Source organism: Barbus barbus (genome assembly GCF_936440315.1).
Source record: "Barbus barbus genome assembly, chromosome: 26".
Classification (NCBI taxonomy): Eukaryota; Metazoa; Chordata; class Actinopteri; order Cypriniformes; family Cyprinidae; genus Barbus; species Barbus barbus.
The window spans coordinates 13,461,879-13,482,252 of NC_136754.1; the positions used below are offsets into that span (position 1 = coordinate 13,461,879).

The following is a 20,374-nucleotide window of genomic DNA, read 5'->3' on the forward strand; positions in this document are numbered from 1 at the left end:
ATTCGGGGTGTTTTTTGAAGTGCTTTACGTTACGTGATCCCCAAGTAGGCTAATATTTTCCTGTGACAGAGATTAAGTCAGATGTTTTCAGTTGAGCTCGGAAACTGTGTTCATTTACGCTTGGTGGGGTGTGAAGGGGCGCTATTGTTTTTGTTTTTCTTTTTTTTTTATGATTTCCCCTACCCCCATCTACCCCCTTCTTTCGGATAGGCGGCGAATTGAACCCCTACAGACTAGAGCCCACCTTCGATTTTTCGGACTTCCTCGAACTTTGTCAAACTTAGCAGTAAGTTGTACGCGCACTCTTTATTCTCTGGCCTCCAGAGGCTGAAACACTGCTCGACTCTTCTCACACCGATTCTGTGCAGGCTTTTGTCTGCTTTGTCTTTAGACAATGAATTACCAGCCACCTTTCCCTGGAGTACAGTTATCGGTTTTATTTATCATAAGCGTTTCTCTCGCTCATGGATATCCGTCAAGTCTGTTTCAGGGCAGCGCATATTCAGGAGCCGTTCACAGGCACAGAAATAAGTAAGTTCTCCAGAAGTGATATGTTTACAGCGTAGACTTCTTGTATGATGTTCTCTGTATCTCAAAATAGACAAATTATTTAACTCACAGCAAACTCCTGGGGTGATATTTGCTTTTGTTGCTTTTGTTTGGTTCTCTGATTGTGGTAAATCGTTAAAGTAACAAGAGGTCAATCGATTTATTGAACATTCCTCCGTGGTGTTTAACATTTCAATGGCTCTTTTCAGGGTGGTAAAAACATTTGCTTTTATTTTAAAAGAACATAATTTTCACTTTAATTTCACTTTAATCATTTTCACTTTTCAATTTTGTCACATTCAGAGTTTGCTGTGAGTGATTAAAATAGCTTGGCCTATATAAAAATGCTCGATATATGTTAGGTTTTTGCTTTTCAGTAATAAAACAAAAAACACTCGAATTCTTATTATTATTTTGAATCTGTGTATTATACAGAAACTGGTGCGCTTTTATAGTCCAAAAGAACGTAAGCTGCGCAGTTCAAGGCAGCGTGGAAAGTCACGTTGAACCTGAAGCCGCGCGCTGTCCCGAGCATCAGCCTGACTGTGAGCCACAAATGATGTAAGTACTCAAGAGACCGGGAGGGGCGTGTGGAAGTACTGATGTTCGGTACTTCTCATGCTCCTTATGGGCTCGAAGACACTACACCAAATACATGATTCGTGTTTACTTCACCAGTTAACACCAGTGGTGTAGTCTAGTTTTTTGTAGTGAGCATACTGTGAGTTATTTCCCAAAGCGACACCCCATAAGCACCACTCACTACTGTGTACAGTATGCATCTACATGTAACTGACAGCATTCTGAAACACTGCTTATGTGATATCAACATGTCATAAGCAACACAAGACAGCCAATGACATTTACAGCTGGGGAGACTGGACTGATTTTCTACTGTGTTAATCATCTAACTCAGCCAGTTAAGAGCTACATTTAGTTATGTTGGCCTGAGAAAGTCAACATACTTGGGACAGTTAACTGATCTTTCACTGCTCCCAGGGCCATAGCTGGGGTTTGCGGGGCCCCAGTGCAGGTTGTACTTGTGGGCCCTGTTTGAAATAGTTTAATATATGTTTGTTCTATGTATTTATTTGTGCTATTTACACAATGTTTTTGCCTAGTCCCAGACTAAAATGTAGCCTAAGTCTTAGCTGTTTCAACTGAAAGAAACGTGTACTGATTGATCTTAAAATATAACAATGCCTTTGTTTTGTCTCAAGAGGGACAAGCCATAGAGTGTTAATAGACACACTAATGTGATTTTACTTTTACAACATAAACAAGATCTATAAACAAGATGTTAATATTCACTGGCCAATTTGTTAAAATAATGAATGCTGAAAAGCGTTCTGGAACAGTGTGTGATTGGAACGGATTGAGAGAGGGTTACCTGCCCTGGTCATAGAGTTCTGTAGGCTAATCACTCTGGATTTTCCAGAAAGCACGTGCTCTGCTCCTCCTTAACACTCACATACACTGATCTGGAATGACTCAAACTCAAGCAAAGTTGTACAGTAAAATATATCAGTGTTCAATTCAGCACTTTAATTGGAACTGTTGTTTTTTTTTATTGATTTAGTGCTTTAACTTTTAAAGATTGTGCTGATTCTGTGGCAGTGTCAAGAGTTTGGTGCAAGATGTACTCAAGCTTTACTTTAGTTTACTTTCAAGTTTACTTTAGTTGGCTAGCTAACTTTTTGCTTCAGATGTCACTGACTGTGGGTCAGTTTTGCTTATTAATGTAGTAAACAGTTAGATTAAACGGATCACTGAAGATATTTGCTTAGTCCATTGAAAGTCCTATTCTGGATTGTTATGACAGAATTGTGATGTTTTATGTAAAATATTGCTCACACTATTTGACAAACTGAAGTTCCTTACTGCACAACTGCCACAAGAATTTATGTAAGCCGTTGTTTGCTTTAAAAGGCCATTGAGTTAGACTAGTGCTTGATTAATTTAATATGTGGAGACGGAGGAATTTCAATATATAGCCTACATTAAATTAAGCATCAAGATGAGATCATTATAATGGCATTGTAACACAAATGTACAAACACTGTACATACACTCAAAGCTTTTGAGTAGCCAGTTTAATATAGATTATACTTCATTGATGAATGTTGTATGTATGATTTCATTCTTTTTGTAAAGTCATATGAGGAATTTAAGGCTGCCATATTTGGCTTTGTCCAAATACTCACTTTTGTTCTTGAAGCATTTCACCAAGAGTTCTAAAGCAATTGTGATATTAATTGTTTGGCTCAACTTGTTGTGGCATAAGAACTAGAATGATTGCACTTCTAATTGCAGCATTATCCATCAGAAGTAACAAGATCAACATCATTAAGTGAAGCTGAACAGACTAGGCCAGAAGACTCTTCTTATTAATCCCTCTCAGCCTGCGCAAGTTAATGCTTGCCTTTACCTTTGCTTTCATCCCAAAATAGGGGCTAGGCTTCATGGTCCATTACTCACAGTTCAAAGTAACAGCAATAAGTGGCCTAAGCATTATAAAGGATGGTGCGAGCAAAACAAGATTGTGGAGTCAAGTTGTTTCATTGTTTTTTTTGTTTGTTTTTTTCACGTAAAAGGCCATCTTAATCATGTTTTTTTAGATACCGTACTCGGTTTCGTCCGACTTACAAGATAGCATACAAGACTGTGACTGAGCTAGAATGGCGGTGCTGTCCAGGACACCAGGGCCCAGACTGCAGAGAACTGAAAGGCTCTCCAAATAGACAGACAGCATATCCACAATCGTACCCACAGCCACAGCATGGACAAACTCAACCTGCACAAAGTATGTCATCAGGATATGTTCCAGACATCGAGGAGTATTTTTTTTTTTTGTAATTACATTTTTTATTTGTATTTTGTTACCACAGGGCCGGAACGACGAGAAACGGGACAATATGAAATCAGACGAACAGCTGACAAAACCCACATATTGGATGAAGAAGTGCAGCGCCTTTCACAGACAGTTCTGGATCTTCAAGCAGCTATGACAGGTATGGCTGAGAACCTGAGGACAAACTTACAGGAGGACACCAGCAAGATGCTCATTACCCTCCTCAATGACAGGACTTCACCTAACAGTGCAAGAACAGGAGGCACGGAAGAGAGTGTGGTACATCTGGATGGGCACCAGGCAATGAGAGGCCACACCCATGGAGAAAGAGAAATGGAGACACTGTTGGCCAGGCTCAACGATATGACAGATGCTCTCAAAAGCAAAGACGAAGCTCTTGAGGAACTGCGGGGAACAGTGACAGGGCATGACGGGCAGATACGAATACTTATGGATAGTTCCTCTCAAGGCCTACCAGTCACGGGTGCTACTGCTCCAGATATAGACATCCTTCAGACTTATATTGATGGGAAATTCGAGAAGCTCAAGAAGGAGCTTGTTGTAAACATGGAAGAAGAGATGGCCAAGCTGAAAAACGCATGTGATGAAAAGATTCATTCTCTTCAAAAAACATGTGAAGACGGAAAGGACAGCATCTATGTGAGGCTTACTGATCTAGTGCACAACAAGGAAGCTGAGCTTAGAAAGGAGATCCGTGAGCTCCGGTTGGATTTGTCAATGTCAGATGGTGTAGCGCGCACAAACCAACAAACAACCATTGGAAAACATGATGGTGACTACGATGACCTGAAGAGGGAACTTATTCGAGTGGCAGAGGCCCATCGTGTCCTTAATGCCAGAGTGGACAATGAGCTAGAGCATTTGTCCTCACTGAAGATAGAAGATGTACTTGGTTCAAAATTAGAGGATCTGGAGGATAGGATGAACGTCACTGAGAGGAATGCGGAGACGTATTGCTTCTATGTGGATGAAAAACTTACCAAGGAAATTAAGGATGAAGTAGCTATGCTACGTCAACTCCTGGACCAGAAACTCAATGCTGTGCAGGATCAGTTCACTTCCATGTTGATTGAAATGAACAACAACTCCTTCACAGGAATGTCTAGCGATTCTGTCGATGCACTGCAAATTCAAGTCAATGCTAACAGGTACCTTATAAAGGGGTTGGAGGACAAGTTTAATGCAATTGGGCAGATATGCTCAACCGACTGCAAAACCAACCTACCCACTGATTCCCAAAAGCCAGAAGGCCTGGACAGTCTTGTAAAGGACGTAAGACTTTGTAGAAATGATGTGGATGTCTTACGTTCTGATTTTGTGAACAACATAGCAAGGCTTCATGCATTAGAGGATACTGTAAAAATGTCACCTGAAAAACAGTTTATTAATGCACATATACAGGACACCCGGAAAAGAATTAATGCTTTGACTGACAACGTAAATGGCTTGACTGGAGCTATAACGGGACTGGGAGACACAGTTAGCAAATTTACCCAAGACATTCACACATTGAACTCCTCATGTTGTCAGCAGGTAAGCAGTTCCCCTCTTTGGGCAGAAACAGGTAAATCAAGCCACAACCAGTTCAAGGAACTAAAAGACCAAGTGGATGCACTGACCGCTCGAGTGACCACAGAATTGAGTGTGTGTAAGTTCAACACAGCTGGAGTAGCTGAGGGTGTCTCTGCAGTGGACAGCAGGGTGACTGTTCTGGAGAAGATCTGTGGAAGCCTTGATGGTGACAGGAACAATATCCAGGGCCTTTCAGGGGAATTGGAGAGTAAGGTGGCACAGATGAACAGCTCTCTGGGCAGTCATTCAGGAGCGATCACAGCTCTTCAAAACTCCCTTCTGAATTTTCAGAGTCAGCTAGCAGGAATGGCTAAGCAGATCCATAAGGACCATGCAAGTAGAGACCAAGGTAAGCTTTCAGATTTTAATGGCAAAATGAAGGAGCCACAGAAATGTTTTATGTTTTAGTCAGGTAGTGTTGGAAAATGGAAATCGAAGTACCTGAAAGTCAGTCTTTGTATTTGCCTTCCAATTTGTAACCCCCCATTTTTATTCACATTTACATATTTTGGGATTTGCTATCAAATGGTATTTTTAGTAACCTAACAGTTTGGGGTATGCTGTATGCTATGTTTTGCAGTGTATCCTTTCACCATACTGAACCAATAATACAATAACCTGTATTCCCCCAAGCCGTTGAGAGGCAGGGGGCCAGAAAAGGTTTCCTGTGCCTTTTGTATGTGCCTGTAATATGTCAAAACAACAGTTAGGCACTTTGGAATGGATCCCTTTTCTTTTTATGTTCATAAATCCATAAGCAACCTAATCAGGCATCTTTTTTATTTTGTTAACAACATCACATGTCTCTTGATAGCATGAGTGATTTCCTATTCATTAACTTAATGCTAAAATGTGTAATTGACTTTACTTTGGTCCTTACCAGTACATTTGAACATATGTCTAAAAAAATATCTCGGTACATATACTGTCTTTAGTGTTCAGTGGTTTATGAGTGGAAGAGTTGTGTGGTCTATCTTTTTGTTATGCCTAGCTTTCTCCACCTATAACATTTAGAACTGGTGAGCGAGTTCAGTTGCAGGCAGGTCTGGTACTCATTAAGCTCCAAAGTCAACTTGAGGGCCTCAGGAGGTGATGAATTCCCACACCCCTCTGCAGATGTTCAGCTATGAGACGACTGTGATGTCACTAGAGAATGCACATTCTCTTAAACTCCCGTTAAAGGGTGATGTCATCATTCCTGATAAGGGTGGAGGTCCGTCTCTTCTCTTCTGAACTGTGGCTAAACAGTAACAGTGCCAAAGTGGCCATTGCTAAAGATCGATATATTTAAATGTAAGTCACATTTATGCAGTGACAATGCACAATAAATGTGTGATTTAACCTCAAATAATGAAAAAAAAAAACTTCCAGCACTAATTATTCAGCAGCGCTAACAACGTTTTGGAATATAGGCCTACGTCCAGTGCGAAATAAGCCAGTTTATATATTTTTTTAGTGAATCAAAAGCTTACAGCGCAATGTGTTGTCCTACTCCCTACGAATGACTCTTTTCACTCGGTTCTTTTTAGTGAATGAAAAGCATACAGCTCAACATGCATAGTCTGATTCCTGAACTAATGATTCTTATGAGCCGGTTCAGTTACTAGTTACTGTCTGGTTGTCGATATGACCATGTGTAATTAAAGATGTACATAACGAGTTTTAAAAAATAATGTTACCTCAGATTTAGTTTGATTAGTGTTGTGGTTTAATGTATTGTAAACATTAAGGACAATTATTGCATATACTGCATTCAAGTACTAAAATAATCGATTAAGGAACTGGAATCGTTAAAAGGAAACCATAGATTTATTCTTGATTCCTATCCCTACTTGTGGGACATGATACAGTTAAAACTTTCAAGTAAGAAACACAATAGACCTTATCCCTGAATAGCTTCAGCATTACTCAAACTCTTTGGCCGCTGATCATGGCAGAGGCACATTGCACAATTCTGGAACGACCCATCCAGCTGCATCTCTGTGACAAAGCGACCAAGCTCGGTTTTTCTGGTAATTTACTCTAATGGCTCTTCATTGATTTTTCATTAGTTTTTTTTACATGGTTCAAAGCATCAGTTAAGCCTGGGAATGTTTGAGGGCCGCATAGGAAACACTGTCAACTCATTATTACTCCTCACTGTTTGCTTTGGAGACAATGGCTTAATTTCAGTTCTTGAATTCATCTTGATCCGTTTTCATGTTCTGTGGAAACATTTGCAAGACAATGACGTTGTTGTTTAGCATTCTACTGATGCATTCTAACTTTGAATGGTGTCCCTTTCCTCTCCACACTCTTATCAGCCGTGTCCTCTCTCTTTTCTCTCTCTTCCTGCTGATTGATATCTCTGGGTCACAGGATGTCAAGGAAGCTCTTCCCTGCTCTCACCAAATGCATTTCTACTCTTGTTTTATATTATGTAACATTGTGTGACGATAAACAGACTTTTAAGTGCCAGACTTCCAGGTTGAAAAAACCATATGCTGGATAGGTATGCTTTGAAGCATGGCAGCTGGTTTGAGCTGAGCAGGAGCTAGTTGCTTAGGACCAGCACATGATCAGCTTAAACCATCTTATAACCAGCTTTTACCCAGCTCAGGACCACCTTAATCCAGCTGCCATGCTTCAAAACAAACCTAACCAGCATATGCTGATTTTTTTTCAACAGGGTTGAAGGTATTCCCAGGTGGTTTCAAGTCAAAGTTTCTCTCTCTGGGTCCAGGAACCCATGTGGATCAGGTCTTGTCATTACAGCAGGGTCCAACTTTAGTTGTTTCACTTGGTGTGTGTTTGTGTTCATGTTTCCATGCACAAAGTCACCACACCCCATGGAGCTTTTTGCCTTCCAATCCTAAAACTGTCAACAAAAAGACTATTCAGAAGAAGCAGTCTTCCATTCATCAGCTAAATATGTTTTAAAATAAGGAGTGATTCTCGACATCACAGACTGACTCATTAAACCCACAGTCCTGAGTCTCTACATCCAGTATTTCAAATCAGCATGTCCGTGATTTACTCTGAAACATGTGTTTGTGTTGCTGCCGTTAGGCATTACGTGTGTAACAAGTCTGTTATTTGCTCAGAATGCCAAACAGACTTGTGGGAAACACACAGATAGATGCCTATTATCCCCTGGGAGATGTAATGTATGTGGGAGGGAATATGTTTGTGTGAAATCGGATATTTGAACAGACAAACGGTACTGACGCATTATTTTAGCCATGTCCATTTTGCCAGTATGAGTTGATTAGCTAAGAAGTGAACCCATGGGACTCGAGCTCAGCCACTCTTTTAAATCACATCCTACAACAGCCAATCAAATTCAGAATCCAAATAGACCCTAATGTCAGGAATGACGCATTACACTTCTCAATTTAGACAGCAGCATCTGGTAGGACAGGAAAGTTGTTTTCTCGCATCGCTGTAGAAAAGCTTGTAACCCACTGACAGCAAAAAGGGATTAAAAAGAGAAAATACAAGGTTTTGGAAAAGAGTGTGAGATATGTGAGATCTTTAGGGCTGCAAATGTGAGTTGAAAAAAATATTTACTCCCTCATTAGACTCTGAGCTGACAGCCACGTGTAAAGACCCGAAAGGCTTTGTAAATAAGGTGTCAGCGGGCACTGTGCACCTTGAATTCAACATTAAAGCTCTCTGTGGTGTTTTATTTATTTTTTTGGGTGATCTATTGCTTTCATCTATTCATTTATTCAAAATCACATTTACAAAATATTCTCATATTGAAATTACACCCCTTATGATGAGCACGTCTGAAATTACTCGATGAGAATTTATTTTGATATTTTTGGATGGGTATAAAATAATGTTAGTTTCACACATTTGCCCTTAATGGAAAAAAACCTCATTGAAAATAAACACACACTTACCTTTAATAATTAAAATACAAAAACTGTAAAACATTATTATTACTTAGAAATAAAAAGTGTGCATTTTCTAGTGTAAGAGTGTTATTTTGTGCTACCAAACGAGCCATTAAATTAATTAATTTCTTGAAGAATTTAGCAAATCCATTTGAAACCAATAAGAATATGATGCAGCATTATTTCTAAGAACTTGACACGTGTTTTAGTTATTTTTAAAAAGTTTTTTGTTTTCTTTATTGTGGGCATTCTTACACTATCATTAAAATGTGTACAAGATTTATTTATTTTTTTAAAGAAATTATTAATAAAGCAAGGTTGTATTAAATTGATCAAAATTGACAGTCAAGACAGTCATTTATAATTTTACAAAATATTTGTATTGTAAATAAATGCTGCTCTTTGAAACTTTATATTCATAAAATATATATAAAAAATGGTTTCCACAAAATATTTAAGCAGCACAGTTGTTTTCAACATTTACTATGTTATACTGCAAATAACAAACTTTACCTCATGTAAACAATACTTTGATCAAATTGTAGCAACCATAATTGTCATCCAGAATATGTGCTGTATACTAATATTTGTCAATTTATCAGTGTGTAAGAAAATCCACAATAAAGAAAATGAAAAACCTTTTTAAAAGCACGTTAAGTATTTGGTCAAATAAATGCAGCCTTTGTGAGCATTAGAGACGTCCTTTAGAAACATGAAAAAAAAAAGTTACCAAGCCTAAACTTCGGAACACTGTGTTTTGAATAGTATATTTTTTGTCCTTTTGGGTCTTTCATCCTAAATCCCTCTTTCTTTTTCGCAGGACTGCCTGTTCGGCAAGAGAGACCTGTGTCTGGCCCTGACACTCAAGCTCCTACACAACCCTTGAGACCTTATGTTCCTCACATCCACATACCTTTGATCATACCACACAGAACAGTGCCAGACCCCACCAGCCGCCATCATGTGCACCAGCCACACATCCCACACAAGCCCTACTTCCCTCAGCCACCAGGCAGCCCCAGGCATCCCATCTACCCTGTACCACCCCAACAACCTGCCGTACACCAGCCAGTGGTGGTCACAGGGCAAGCCGGCCCACCTGGGCATGTGCGCAGGGTAACGGTCAGACGAGATCAAAGCTCAGAGGACTCAAAAACACCTTTGAAAGGATTTGCAGGTGCTCCAGGTATGAAGTAGAATTAATAATAAAAATATTTTGGAAGCTCGTGCTTAAAGTGTCAAAAAAGCATTTGATTGTTTTTTGCTTTTGCATAGGTTATCCTCCAGTCAATCCAGTCTCATATAATACCAAACAGTCTCAGCCAGAAGGTTTTTTTCTTTATTTTTAACATATTCTTTGTAAAATTGTTATAATTTACAGAAGTATGACTATTAATTCTTGTTACAGCTGCCCATGTCCCATGGAAGCCTGCATATCAAAGACCCGTTGCAACTCCAGGTAAAAAGTTATAATGTACAGTAATAAAGTAGTTAAAACTGTTTGAAATTATATTGTACAATTCAGAGGCCAAAAATGTTCAAATATTCCAACTGTTCACAATTATTTCACTTGTGTGTCCAAAATGAACACTTGCCAAGTGCAAATTGGAAGTAAAAATGGGCTTTGGAAAGTTCCTTGACAGTGTTTGCTAACTTTATTAGGAACTGTAACTGTTGAGGGGAAGTCGTGGCCTAATGGTTAGCGAGTCGGACTTGTAATCCGAAGGTTGTGGGTTCGAGTCTCCGGCCGGCAGGAATTGTAGGTGGGGGGAGTGAATGTCCAGCGCTCTCTCCACCCTTAATACCACGACTGAGGTGCCCTTGAGCAAGGCACCGAACCCCCAACTGCTCCCCGGGCGCTGCAGCATAAAATGGCTGCCCACTGCTCCGGGTGTATGTTCACGGTGTGTGTGTGTTCACTGCTGTGTGTGTGCACGTTGGATGGGTTAAATGCAGAGCACGAATTCCGAGTATGGGTCACCATACTTGGCTGAATGTCACTTCACTTCACTTCACTAACATAACACACGGGAAACTGGAACTGTAAAAATGATAGCCTGACCTTCACTGATGAAAGGGATGAGCATGAATCATATAATATATATACCGTCAATAAAACTACACAATGAAAGTATGAGAAACAATAATCACATTGTCGTCATGTTCTTGAGAAAGGAGCTGTTAGAGACATCATGCTGATCACTGCCAAAAATCTTTTTCTTAACCAGTATTTTTGTCTATTTTAATCATTAAAATTAAACTTGAATTTATTGTATCTGATTTCTGCTTAAACAAAATGAATTTGTCAGTTAGGTAAGTAATAGAAACATGTCAAAGGCAAAACTATAGCAATATCTATCAATATAAGCAATGTAATAGACATATATTATATGAAAAACATACAGAACTTACGTTACTTGCACCAACTGAAGTAAAATAAGTTGAAGTTGAAGTACTAAAATGACTAAAAATAAACTGAAATAAAATAAAGCTACATATTTAGAAAAATATTGCCAAACCCTAACTAAAATTAAAATGATAATATAAAAATAAAAGCTAATTTAAAAAATAAATAAATGGTTCTATATAAATAATGCTAAAATAACACTTGACATAAGTAGTTAAGATAAAAATACTACTTAGGAAAATTATGCTTTTTTGTTGTGCTGTTTGGAAAAAATCCTTTAATAAAAATACTGCAAATTAGTTTCATGGCCAAGTAAAGTTTCTCAATTCACTCAACCCCTGGCAGGTGTGGCAAAGTTAATTTTGGACTCTGTGTGTAATGATCAAAACATACTATTCAAGCATCTGAATGTTGATGCATGTCTCTTCTTCACAATAGTGTCACAGCTGAACTCCTTGACAGATCCATTTTCTTTCTCGGCTGGCCTCACACGGCAGATGTTCTCAGGGGACTTCGGTATCATTCGCTTTGATAGGGTGCTCGTCAATGATGGAGGACACTATAACCCTCAAACAGGTAAACTGAAACTATTTAATAAACCCCGTCTGTGAGATAAACATGTTTAGATTAGCTGTTTTACTTCAAGAAGCAGATTTAATAACAGAGGTTCCCATATGGGTTTTCAGTGTATACCCTTCATCCTATTTGGCCGCTGATGTTGCTCCTCCCTCTCTGTAGGGATCTTCACAGTGCCCGCTGACGGCCGTTATCTGGTGAGCGCTGTTCTAACAGCTCCACGGGGTGAGCACACAGAAGCCGTGCTCTCAGTGTCCAATCGCAGCGTGCAGAAGTTGGACACAGCGGGTTACTGGAGTGGCCATCCACGGCAGACCCGAGATCAGTGCATGTGTGGGGGGTCTGCATCCTTCAGCCTCATCCTCCCACTCCGGCAAAGTGACACTGTGGCCTTGGTGCGCACTGCCGGGAAACTGGCGATCTCTGAATCCAGAGAGATCCTCTCCACCTTCAGCGCTATATTCCTCTACTCGCCTCAAGCAAAGAGATAACCCTGTCACTGAGAGGGGTGCTAGCGTGACTTTTAACGCAAGTCTAACTATTCACAATGCTGCTTCATTTGGAAAGGTGTGGTCACATTAGCTAAATTTCTGCAAAAATAGGGGCAGGTTGACGTGACCAGCTTGAATCCATTGCCAAATCTTTATGGGAAAAACTATAAAATTCCCAAACGTGTGGATTCCCATTGAAATCACTGAAGTTGGTTTGCGAAAATTTGCAGAACAATGGTAAATGTGACCATACCTTGAGAGTTGTGACTACACAATAGTTTGGCTTTGTTTATTTATCAGACAAAATACAGAGTTATTTAGATTTTTAAAGGTGGAATGTGTTTGAGGTGGTGAAATATCAATCACAAATGCACTCACACAATCACGAAGAAAAAGAGCATAACATTTGATTTTATTAGTCTATGTGCAACGATCTATATAGTTCCTTTTAAAATTGTGATCTTAAAATATCTATAAAATGTAAAAGGTTTATTTTTTGCAACATTAAATTAACAAATGCATATTTTTAAATCTTTAAAAACTGGTTCAACAGATATCACTTCTCTTACAGCCAATATTTTTATCTATAAAAAAAATTAATAAATGAACTACCATAATGTAAGGGTTTGTGCACTTTATTTTCAGTGTTGGAAACTTTTTTTTCCCAAATGATGATCAAAATATGCACATCTGCAGTGTAAAATTGATTTAGCGCAGTTTGTTTTAGATGCACTTTGGGTGAGACAATAAAAAAAAATTATAGTTACTGTAAAATACACATTTGGGCTTGTAAATTAAAAACTGATCTGTCGTCTTTTGCAGTAAGCCTACATTATTTCACATTTAAATGATACGTTTAAAATGAGTAAAAACAATAACTAATTTTCCCCATAAACTGGGTTTTTGTGACATATTAAACACTAAATACACCCTGAAGATTAAAGCAGTTAAATTTACATTCATTGTGACATCAACACAGTCCACACAGCTGTATTAAATACATTTTTAATAGATTCATAAACAGTCCAAACCATAGTTTCTTTTTTTTAATCTATTGTACAATTATCCATTTAAAGGTATTTATGATGGTCAGACGCAATCCTATAAAGCAAAACCGAGAAATGCACCAACCCACTCCAGTACAACTACAAATAAAAGCAAGTAAAACAAAAGGCATCAAAGATAAAGAGGAATGACAAAACACATTCAGCACTTACAACAGCAGTTTCAACAAAAGAAAGAATAGAGGCTTCTTTTTTTTTTACTTTTTTACCATTAATGTTAGTTTCATACAAGACGAGTGTGTTCATCCCACACAAGAGGTATTACTTTCATAGAAAGAATGGGATTCCTTTGTTAACAATTAACAGATTTCACTTCCAAACATCATAACTGCAGACACGAGGCGCAACACACACATATTAAACCACAACGGTCAGCTGAACCATGAAATGCCCCAGTTTTCCCCCAAACAATTATTTGACTTAAAGAAATGATTTGTGCTCTAATTCTGTACATCTTTTTTAACATCCAGCACACAGTGCTCTAAAACGTACCCTTACAAGATTCAAAAGCAACTTGAACAAAGCCCAAAGGTAGGGGCCAAGACCATAGTGTCCACTTCAGTCGAGTCGTTCTCATCCTTCACTTGCACATCAGCTTCAATATTTTCTAATAATAAAAAAATCAGCTTCCTGCTGCTCAAGTGAAAACCTACAAAGTCAAGACCCTTCAAACTGTCTAATCCAACAGAAAGCATCAATGCCTGTGTAAAACATAAATGGTCATATTTATATTTCAAACTAAGCATGCAAAGGCCTAACAAAACGTTAAAGACCATTTGATACTCTCTCACAGGCCTTAGCCTACTTAAAAGTATAACATGCCTTCATTTTGAAAGCCAATATATCCACTACACTCTTCTTAACTTAATACAGAACTCTTGCCGAGGTTTACATAAAGGATCTAGAAGCGCTTAAATCTTCGCATTGTGCACAAAAGGCTGCTAAAAGCTTCGAACGTTATTGCATTTCTGTCGTGAGTTAAGTGCCAGACCAGCTGATATTTTTCCTTTCTTGGCTGCAGCTGAAAAAGTGCGATCGGTAAGGCTTTTTGCAGCAACCAGACGATGAAAATGTCAACAGTTGGGAAATAACAAGAAAGCCCAATTACTATGAACTCCTTGGTGTACTTTTCATACAAATCCAGTCGACTGTACGAGGCTGTGCACGCTAAATCTGCTGAAATGTAAATTGCTATGTCCTCACGTGGCACGGCTCATTCTGTGCATACTTTCCAGTATCTATGAGATTCAGCTCATTTCGCACCATCTGGCAATGCATATTCAAACTGTCATACCGTCACCACATCTTTGAGGCAGTGCATGTTAATTAGTTCATTCTAACTAATGCCTTTGTATATAAATAATCTATGCTCTAAAAATGTAAATTAGCGGTTGTAAGGAATAATTACTTCGATTACAAGCATACCTGTATGCCATCTTTAACCTTACACATACCCAAACAAACAGCTGTGCATTCATTCCGCTGACCAAGAGGCCATTGGTCGTCCAACTAATACTGTAAACATTAACCCAATAGCAATAAATTCCTTCAGAGCTGAAGCAGCCTAACTCATAGCAGCTAATCAAAATGATATAGATTAGAAATATTGTTACAGAGCAGCACCAGGTGTTTCAGTTTGTGGAAGTTCTACCTACATCCCATTAATGTGACGCTGGGGTGTGTTTTGGTGTTTTCTCTCAAACTGGTTCAGCTTTGAGGTGCTGTTGTGCAGCTTGTATTTCCTAGGTGGGATAGGACGGCCACTTTATTTGTCTTCAAGCAGAGATGTGAGATGTGGAAGGGTACCGGCTAAGTGCTTCTGATGGCAGAGATGACCGTGAACGTGTAATAGATGGCCCTCTGGGATGGTCTATAAAAGCAGGTCCTCCGCACAGATCTCAGGGATAGGTTGACGCCAGAAACAGAATGTACTGAACTCTGGGAAACTGAAAGCTGAACTTTGTTCTTTACTCAGCAAGGGAAAGACGTGATCCACCAGCTCACTCAATCTACTGTACCTACACACAAACAGAGAAAGAGCGTGAGACAGCTAATCGAAAACACAAAGGCGTCCTTCAACTCTCAAGAAGACTTTGAACAAAGTTCAAGAATCAGCTCTCCACCTTTGAATCAGCATAATCTTTGACAGCTGAAGTCGACTTTAGAGATACTTTTATGTAATGCTGCAGATCGATGTGCCCACTTACGAGGACTTGTTGCCCTTGGTTTGCTCCTGTATGAGCTCTCCTTTGGGGTTAACCGTAAAGATTCTGCAGAGTGGCACTCCAACCTCCTTGTAGGCAAAGACGTCCTAGAAGAAACAGTCAGAAGTTCAGGCTTCAAGCGTCGACAACCTCTGCTGTTTTTTCCACCCAGTCCACAAACAAAAACATCATTCTATGTTAGTTCCTGACATTAGCAACGGTTTTATGATGAAATGGATGCATTTGTGCCTGTATAAACATTCAGTGTCTTACTCCACCCAAACAATATAATTTATTCAGCTGGAAGCGATCAGCAGGCTGGTTCGTAGCAGCTGGTCATGCAGACCGAGACTGTGCGTGTAACCTGAGGGGACAGCGCTTCTAAGTTCTAAGCCTCAAACATGAATCTTTGTGCTGAACTTTGACTCTGCTGCTGAGGTCAGTGTGTGTTTAAAGAAAAAAAAAAGAAAGTTAACTGCATTCCAACTCACATTTGTTCGGTTTCCAAATGCAGCATAAAAGGGATGTTTGTTGGGCAGGAAAAGGTTCTTAATGTCAGTAAGGCATTCTATTTTGAAGATTTCTGGCTTCTTCTCAATCACCTCCCTTTTAGACAAAGAAAACATTTTGAATAAGTGAAATATGAGTAAGTATATGTGTCCTGCTTTAATGGGATTTATTCATTAATTCAACTTATTAAAGGGACAGTTCATCCCAAAACAAAAATTCTGTCATCATTTACTCGCCTTCATGTCCAAATTTGTATGACTGACTTGCTTCTGCAGTAATGAAGATATTTTGAAGAATGTTGGTAACCAAACAGTTTTGGTTACCACTGACTTCTATTGTATGGACAAACATATATACATATATATACACATCTCAAAATATCTTCTTTTGTATTATACAGAAGAAAGAAGTACAGGTTTGAAACAACATAAGGGTGAATAATGGTGACAGAATAATTTTTTGGGTGAACTACCCTTTAATAACAAAGACGTTTATATAATATACCTGTGAAATGCAGAGAAGAGGCTACTGGGAGAGAGCATGAGTGGTCCACGGGGCAGGATAATGCCTCTGTCATTTACCCACTGCAGATATCCTCGCGTCATGTCTGCCATGCCAATTGCCCTTGCTGAGCAGTACAGGAATTTGTATCCATTTCTGGAAAATAATGAATGCCCTTTTATTAAAACATCGTTTAAAGGCCGCTTGTGTCCTTTTAGTGAAGAAAATGTGTCTTCAACGAGGTTGAAGATTAAGAATGCAAACTCACTCAGCCACAGAGTGGTAGAGTTTAGCAATACCCTGATGCGTCCAGTCCTTCCCAAACTGAGGCAAAATCTGCCCAAACACATCTGATCTGAAAGCACATAAACACACGGGTGAGCATGGCACGTACTAGAAAAACAAAATCCTCTAGCGCATATTTGTTCTACTTGGAAGGAAGTCCAAGTCTCATTCAACTGGGTTCCTAAATATAGCTTCTGACATTCTTTTTATTCTTCGAACTAATAGACTTGTGAAGGAGAGAGATTTTTTTCTTCTCAGCTTGGGCAAAACTCTGTCATCTACTAATGAGGATCCTCTCCCCGCTTTAGCGTTTTATCTCCGGCTCTTTCTGAGTGGCATTATGAGAGAGCAAGATTTAAATTGGCTCATTATGGTGACATCCTCCTCCTAGTCCAACCTTGGTCTAGGCGCACCCCACAGTCAGCCGCCATGCTTCACAGTGTCAGAGAGATGTGTCAGGCAAGCGGGTCAGAGAAATAATAAGCGGCAGTCAATCTGCCCGTTTGATGTTTGCCACCCACCAGCCACTGAGGGCACGAGTCTGGAGGCGGAGAGCATTCGTTTGCATAGACACGTTGATATTACAGCCGGCTTTACAGTAATTAAAAACCAAAGACGGTGGAACGGTATCGCACTAATATTAGAACTGTGAACTCCGTCAAATAGCCAGTAAAACTCGGGGAGACATTGTCCGTTAAATGGTGCATTGTCTTCGTCACTGAAACCGTTAGTGGAGAGGGCTGCGATGCAAGATCATTATTAGTGGTTCATTATTTGCCACATACTCAGAGTGCTCTGTCTTGATCTATAAACCTCTTTCTGTTTTAGCAGTAAAAAAACCTGGCAGTGAGTGAGTCCTTCTGCAGTAACTAATGGAAATGTTTATGCACACCTAAGCCTTTTTCCCCTCTTTCATGACTACAGTAAACTATAAAAATGAAGAACAAAGTTGGATTTTGCACAAAAACAACCCAGCACATGACTTTCATTAAAGGAAACACGTGCTGTGTGCCTGAGAAATACATACTTGGTGATGGTTCCATCGATGTCGGAGATGATGACTTTGTCGTCCCAGTTCCAAAGGTAAATGGTGCCTTCACAGCGGCACGTGCCCTGGTACTGCGTTGTGATACTGAAGGTTACATCATTGGGTCCTTCCTTTAGTTTCAGACTAGCCTGTAAGTTAATACCACATTATCAGTGCTACATAACATTAATCTTACCTGACAGTACTATATAAACTTCAAAAAATGTTTTTCCTTTTCAAAAATAGAAGTAAATCAGTTCTGGCAATTTTCTGGTATGTGAACTTGTTACATACCATTACTGGTATCATGCTATGTGTGAGCAAAGAACAGGATTACCGGTATAAACATGTACACTCTGACATATTAAGTCTGGTTTGGGCCAATCATGAAGCACTATCGGAGCTGCCGCTGCTTTTAATAGTTTTTCTATGTAAACATGCGCTAGACAGATGCCTGACCATTGCATGCCTGAGACCCTGCCTTCTTTTCTATTCATCAGCACCACAGCTCTGCAGTTAATACTGCATAGTATAGTAACTGTCTGCAGTACTATAGTAACTATTATGTCTCTAACGTCTTTAAAAGCAAAAACACATTCTGTGTGACCTGTATTCTGTGGCTATAACTCAGAAGTAAAAAAAAATAAAAAAAATAAATCAGATTGGACAGATGGATTAAAGTGGACAAAGAAAAAGGTGCAGATTTTAAAAGGTAATATCACTTGATTGACATGGTTTTGATGTGTGAATAGTATCGGACTGGTAAAAAGACAGAACACTGTTGTTTGTGTGAACAGCGCCTTTTTGCATCTACCAGAGAAGCAATTTGTTAATTTTACACTAATTCACCAGGATTACTATGTAAAAAGGGCTAATAGTTGTATAGTTAACTAATATTAATTGACTAATTGATCTGTAATCATTTGCTGAATGCTGCAACATAAATAAATAAAAAACCCTGAGCTTTGATAATTAAATGATTGCGATTAAAATCTTAATTTATGCAATGCAATCAGTTCATCTACTCCATCATCTTCATTAATTTATAAATTCATGAATTTTTTAAAAGACATAAGCTTTCTTAAATGGAAGATTTTCTCTTGCGCAACTGCATCTATACTTGCCAATAGGGGGCAGTCTAGTGCAAATCAACTGCAAGACACTACCCTTTCAGAATGAGTCACATAGCTTTTACATTATTTCCTGGAGGAAGCTTGAGGGACAGCTTTAATCAACTGTCTTTTACAGAGCTGTTGCGCTACAGGCAACATAGCTCTGGCTCTTTCAGTCAAAACCACAAGAGCAAGTGTTGGAGCTGCTTATGTAAATAATAATCGCTGTGTGGTTTAGCATGGAGTATGTTTACAAAACTAAATATTTCTGTCTCCTAACAAAAGCGTAGACTCACAATTTGGTCGGAGGAGAGGCGCAGGGACTTGCGGTAGGCGTGAGTAGATGTGTGGCTGTGGGGCTCACACTGGACCTTGCGCTCCATAGATGATGCGGCCGCGCTCACCTCCTTCCCCTCCTCATCACTGGACGAGTCTCTGGTGTCCACTCTGTGCTCAGAGCAAACAGGGAATCAGTGAACTAAATTTGCAACCACACCCAGATTCCTAATTTAGACTAAAACAGCACCACAGAGAATGAGACAAAACAGAAAGTAGGCTGGAACGTCCCGATTCACTTCTGCATGAACAGGGGGGAAAAAACTGTAGTCAACAATCAGAGGAAGGGTCAAAGGTAAAACTGATACTTTTATCTTTCACTCATTTTTTACAACCAAGCCAGCTGACATAGCTAGTTTTATGCTCCCATCTATAAAATTTGGTTGGATTTTATTAGTTGCATTCAAGAATAACAACCAGTCTGATTATAATCTCCACAACTTCCAAAAGTGACAGGCAGGAAATGATGCTGCGTCTGTCAGGGCTTCTGACTCACTTGCGGGCATGACTTTCCATTGACAAAGAGGAGCTGCCTTCCTCCATTTGGGACTGCTTTATCTCCAGCTTTCCAGTGCTTTCTGACTGCACAACAAAAAGGAACATTAGTATATCAGATCACACATATCTATAAATTGCAAACACAAATTTGTGTAAACATGTCATCATTTAATTTTGTTGTTGTGACTGGCTACATGATCCTATCATCCTCACATGCTGTCAGGCTATTACTGAAAAGTCTGATGAGCTGCCTGGCCTATTTCTAGGCTGTAAAATTCCACACCGCAGAGTGGTGCTAATTACAGACACGCCAGATGAGGGCAGAGAAGGAGCCTGATGTATGGTGTCTGAATGACGGCAGAAGCTCTAGAGAGAAGAACAAACTTCAGAGGCAGCATGTTTCATCTTCTTTAAAACAAAGACTTGCCTCGTCCTTTTGTTCAGGCAATTACGTGAATGTTGATGCTTGTGTAATCAGATCTGCCCACA

General features: G+C 39.4%; 2 protein-coding genes across 3 annotated transcripts in view; one reads left to right on the forward strand and one right to left on the reverse strand.

Moving 5' to 3' along the window:
- Positions 1 to 13,162, forward strand: LOC306846336 (EMILIN-2-like). The gene is made up of 9 exons (XM_079379646.1): positions 1 to 531; positions 985 to 1,110; positions 3,168 to 3,352; positions 3,438 to 5,342; positions 9,695 to 10,060; positions 10,150 to 10,203; positions 10,283 to 10,333; positions 11,720 to 11,857; positions 12,020 to 13,162. Exons 1-9 carry the CDS (start codon positions 395 to 397, stop codon positions 12,346 to 12,348), a joined length of 3,291 nt encoding a protein of 1,096 aa, XP_079235772.1. The 5' UTR covers positions 1 to 394; the 3' UTR covers positions 12,349 to 13,162.
- LOC306846337 (phosphatidate phosphatase LPIN2-like) overlaps positions 13,140 to 20,374 on the reverse strand; it is a 19,488-nt gene continuing 12,253 nt past the window's right edge. The window contains exons 13-20 of one of the 2 annotated variants that reach the window (XM_079379648.1): positions 19,884 to 19,969; positions 19,348 to 19,498; positions 17,940 to 18,088; positions 16,896 to 16,982; positions 16,631 to 16,783; positions 16,108 to 16,222; positions 15,620 to 15,723; positions 13,140 to 15,430 (exon numbers count right to left, since the gene is read on the reverse strand). In XM_079379648.1, the coding sequence (XP_079235774.1) occupies positions 15,283 to 15,430; positions 15,620 to 15,723; positions 16,108 to 16,222; positions 16,631 to 16,783; positions 16,896 to 16,982; positions 17,940 to 18,088; positions 19,348 to 19,498; positions 19,884 to 19,969 (993 nt within the window). In that variant the 3' untranslated portion in view covers positions 13,140 to 15,282. The remainder of the gene's footprint in view (positions 15,431 to 15,619; positions 15,724 to 16,107; positions 16,223 to 16,630; positions 16,784 to 16,895; positions 16,983 to 17,939; positions 18,089 to 19,347; positions 19,499 to 19,883; positions 19,970 to 20,374) is intronic. The other variant, XM_079379647.1, reaches the window with a different exon arrangement.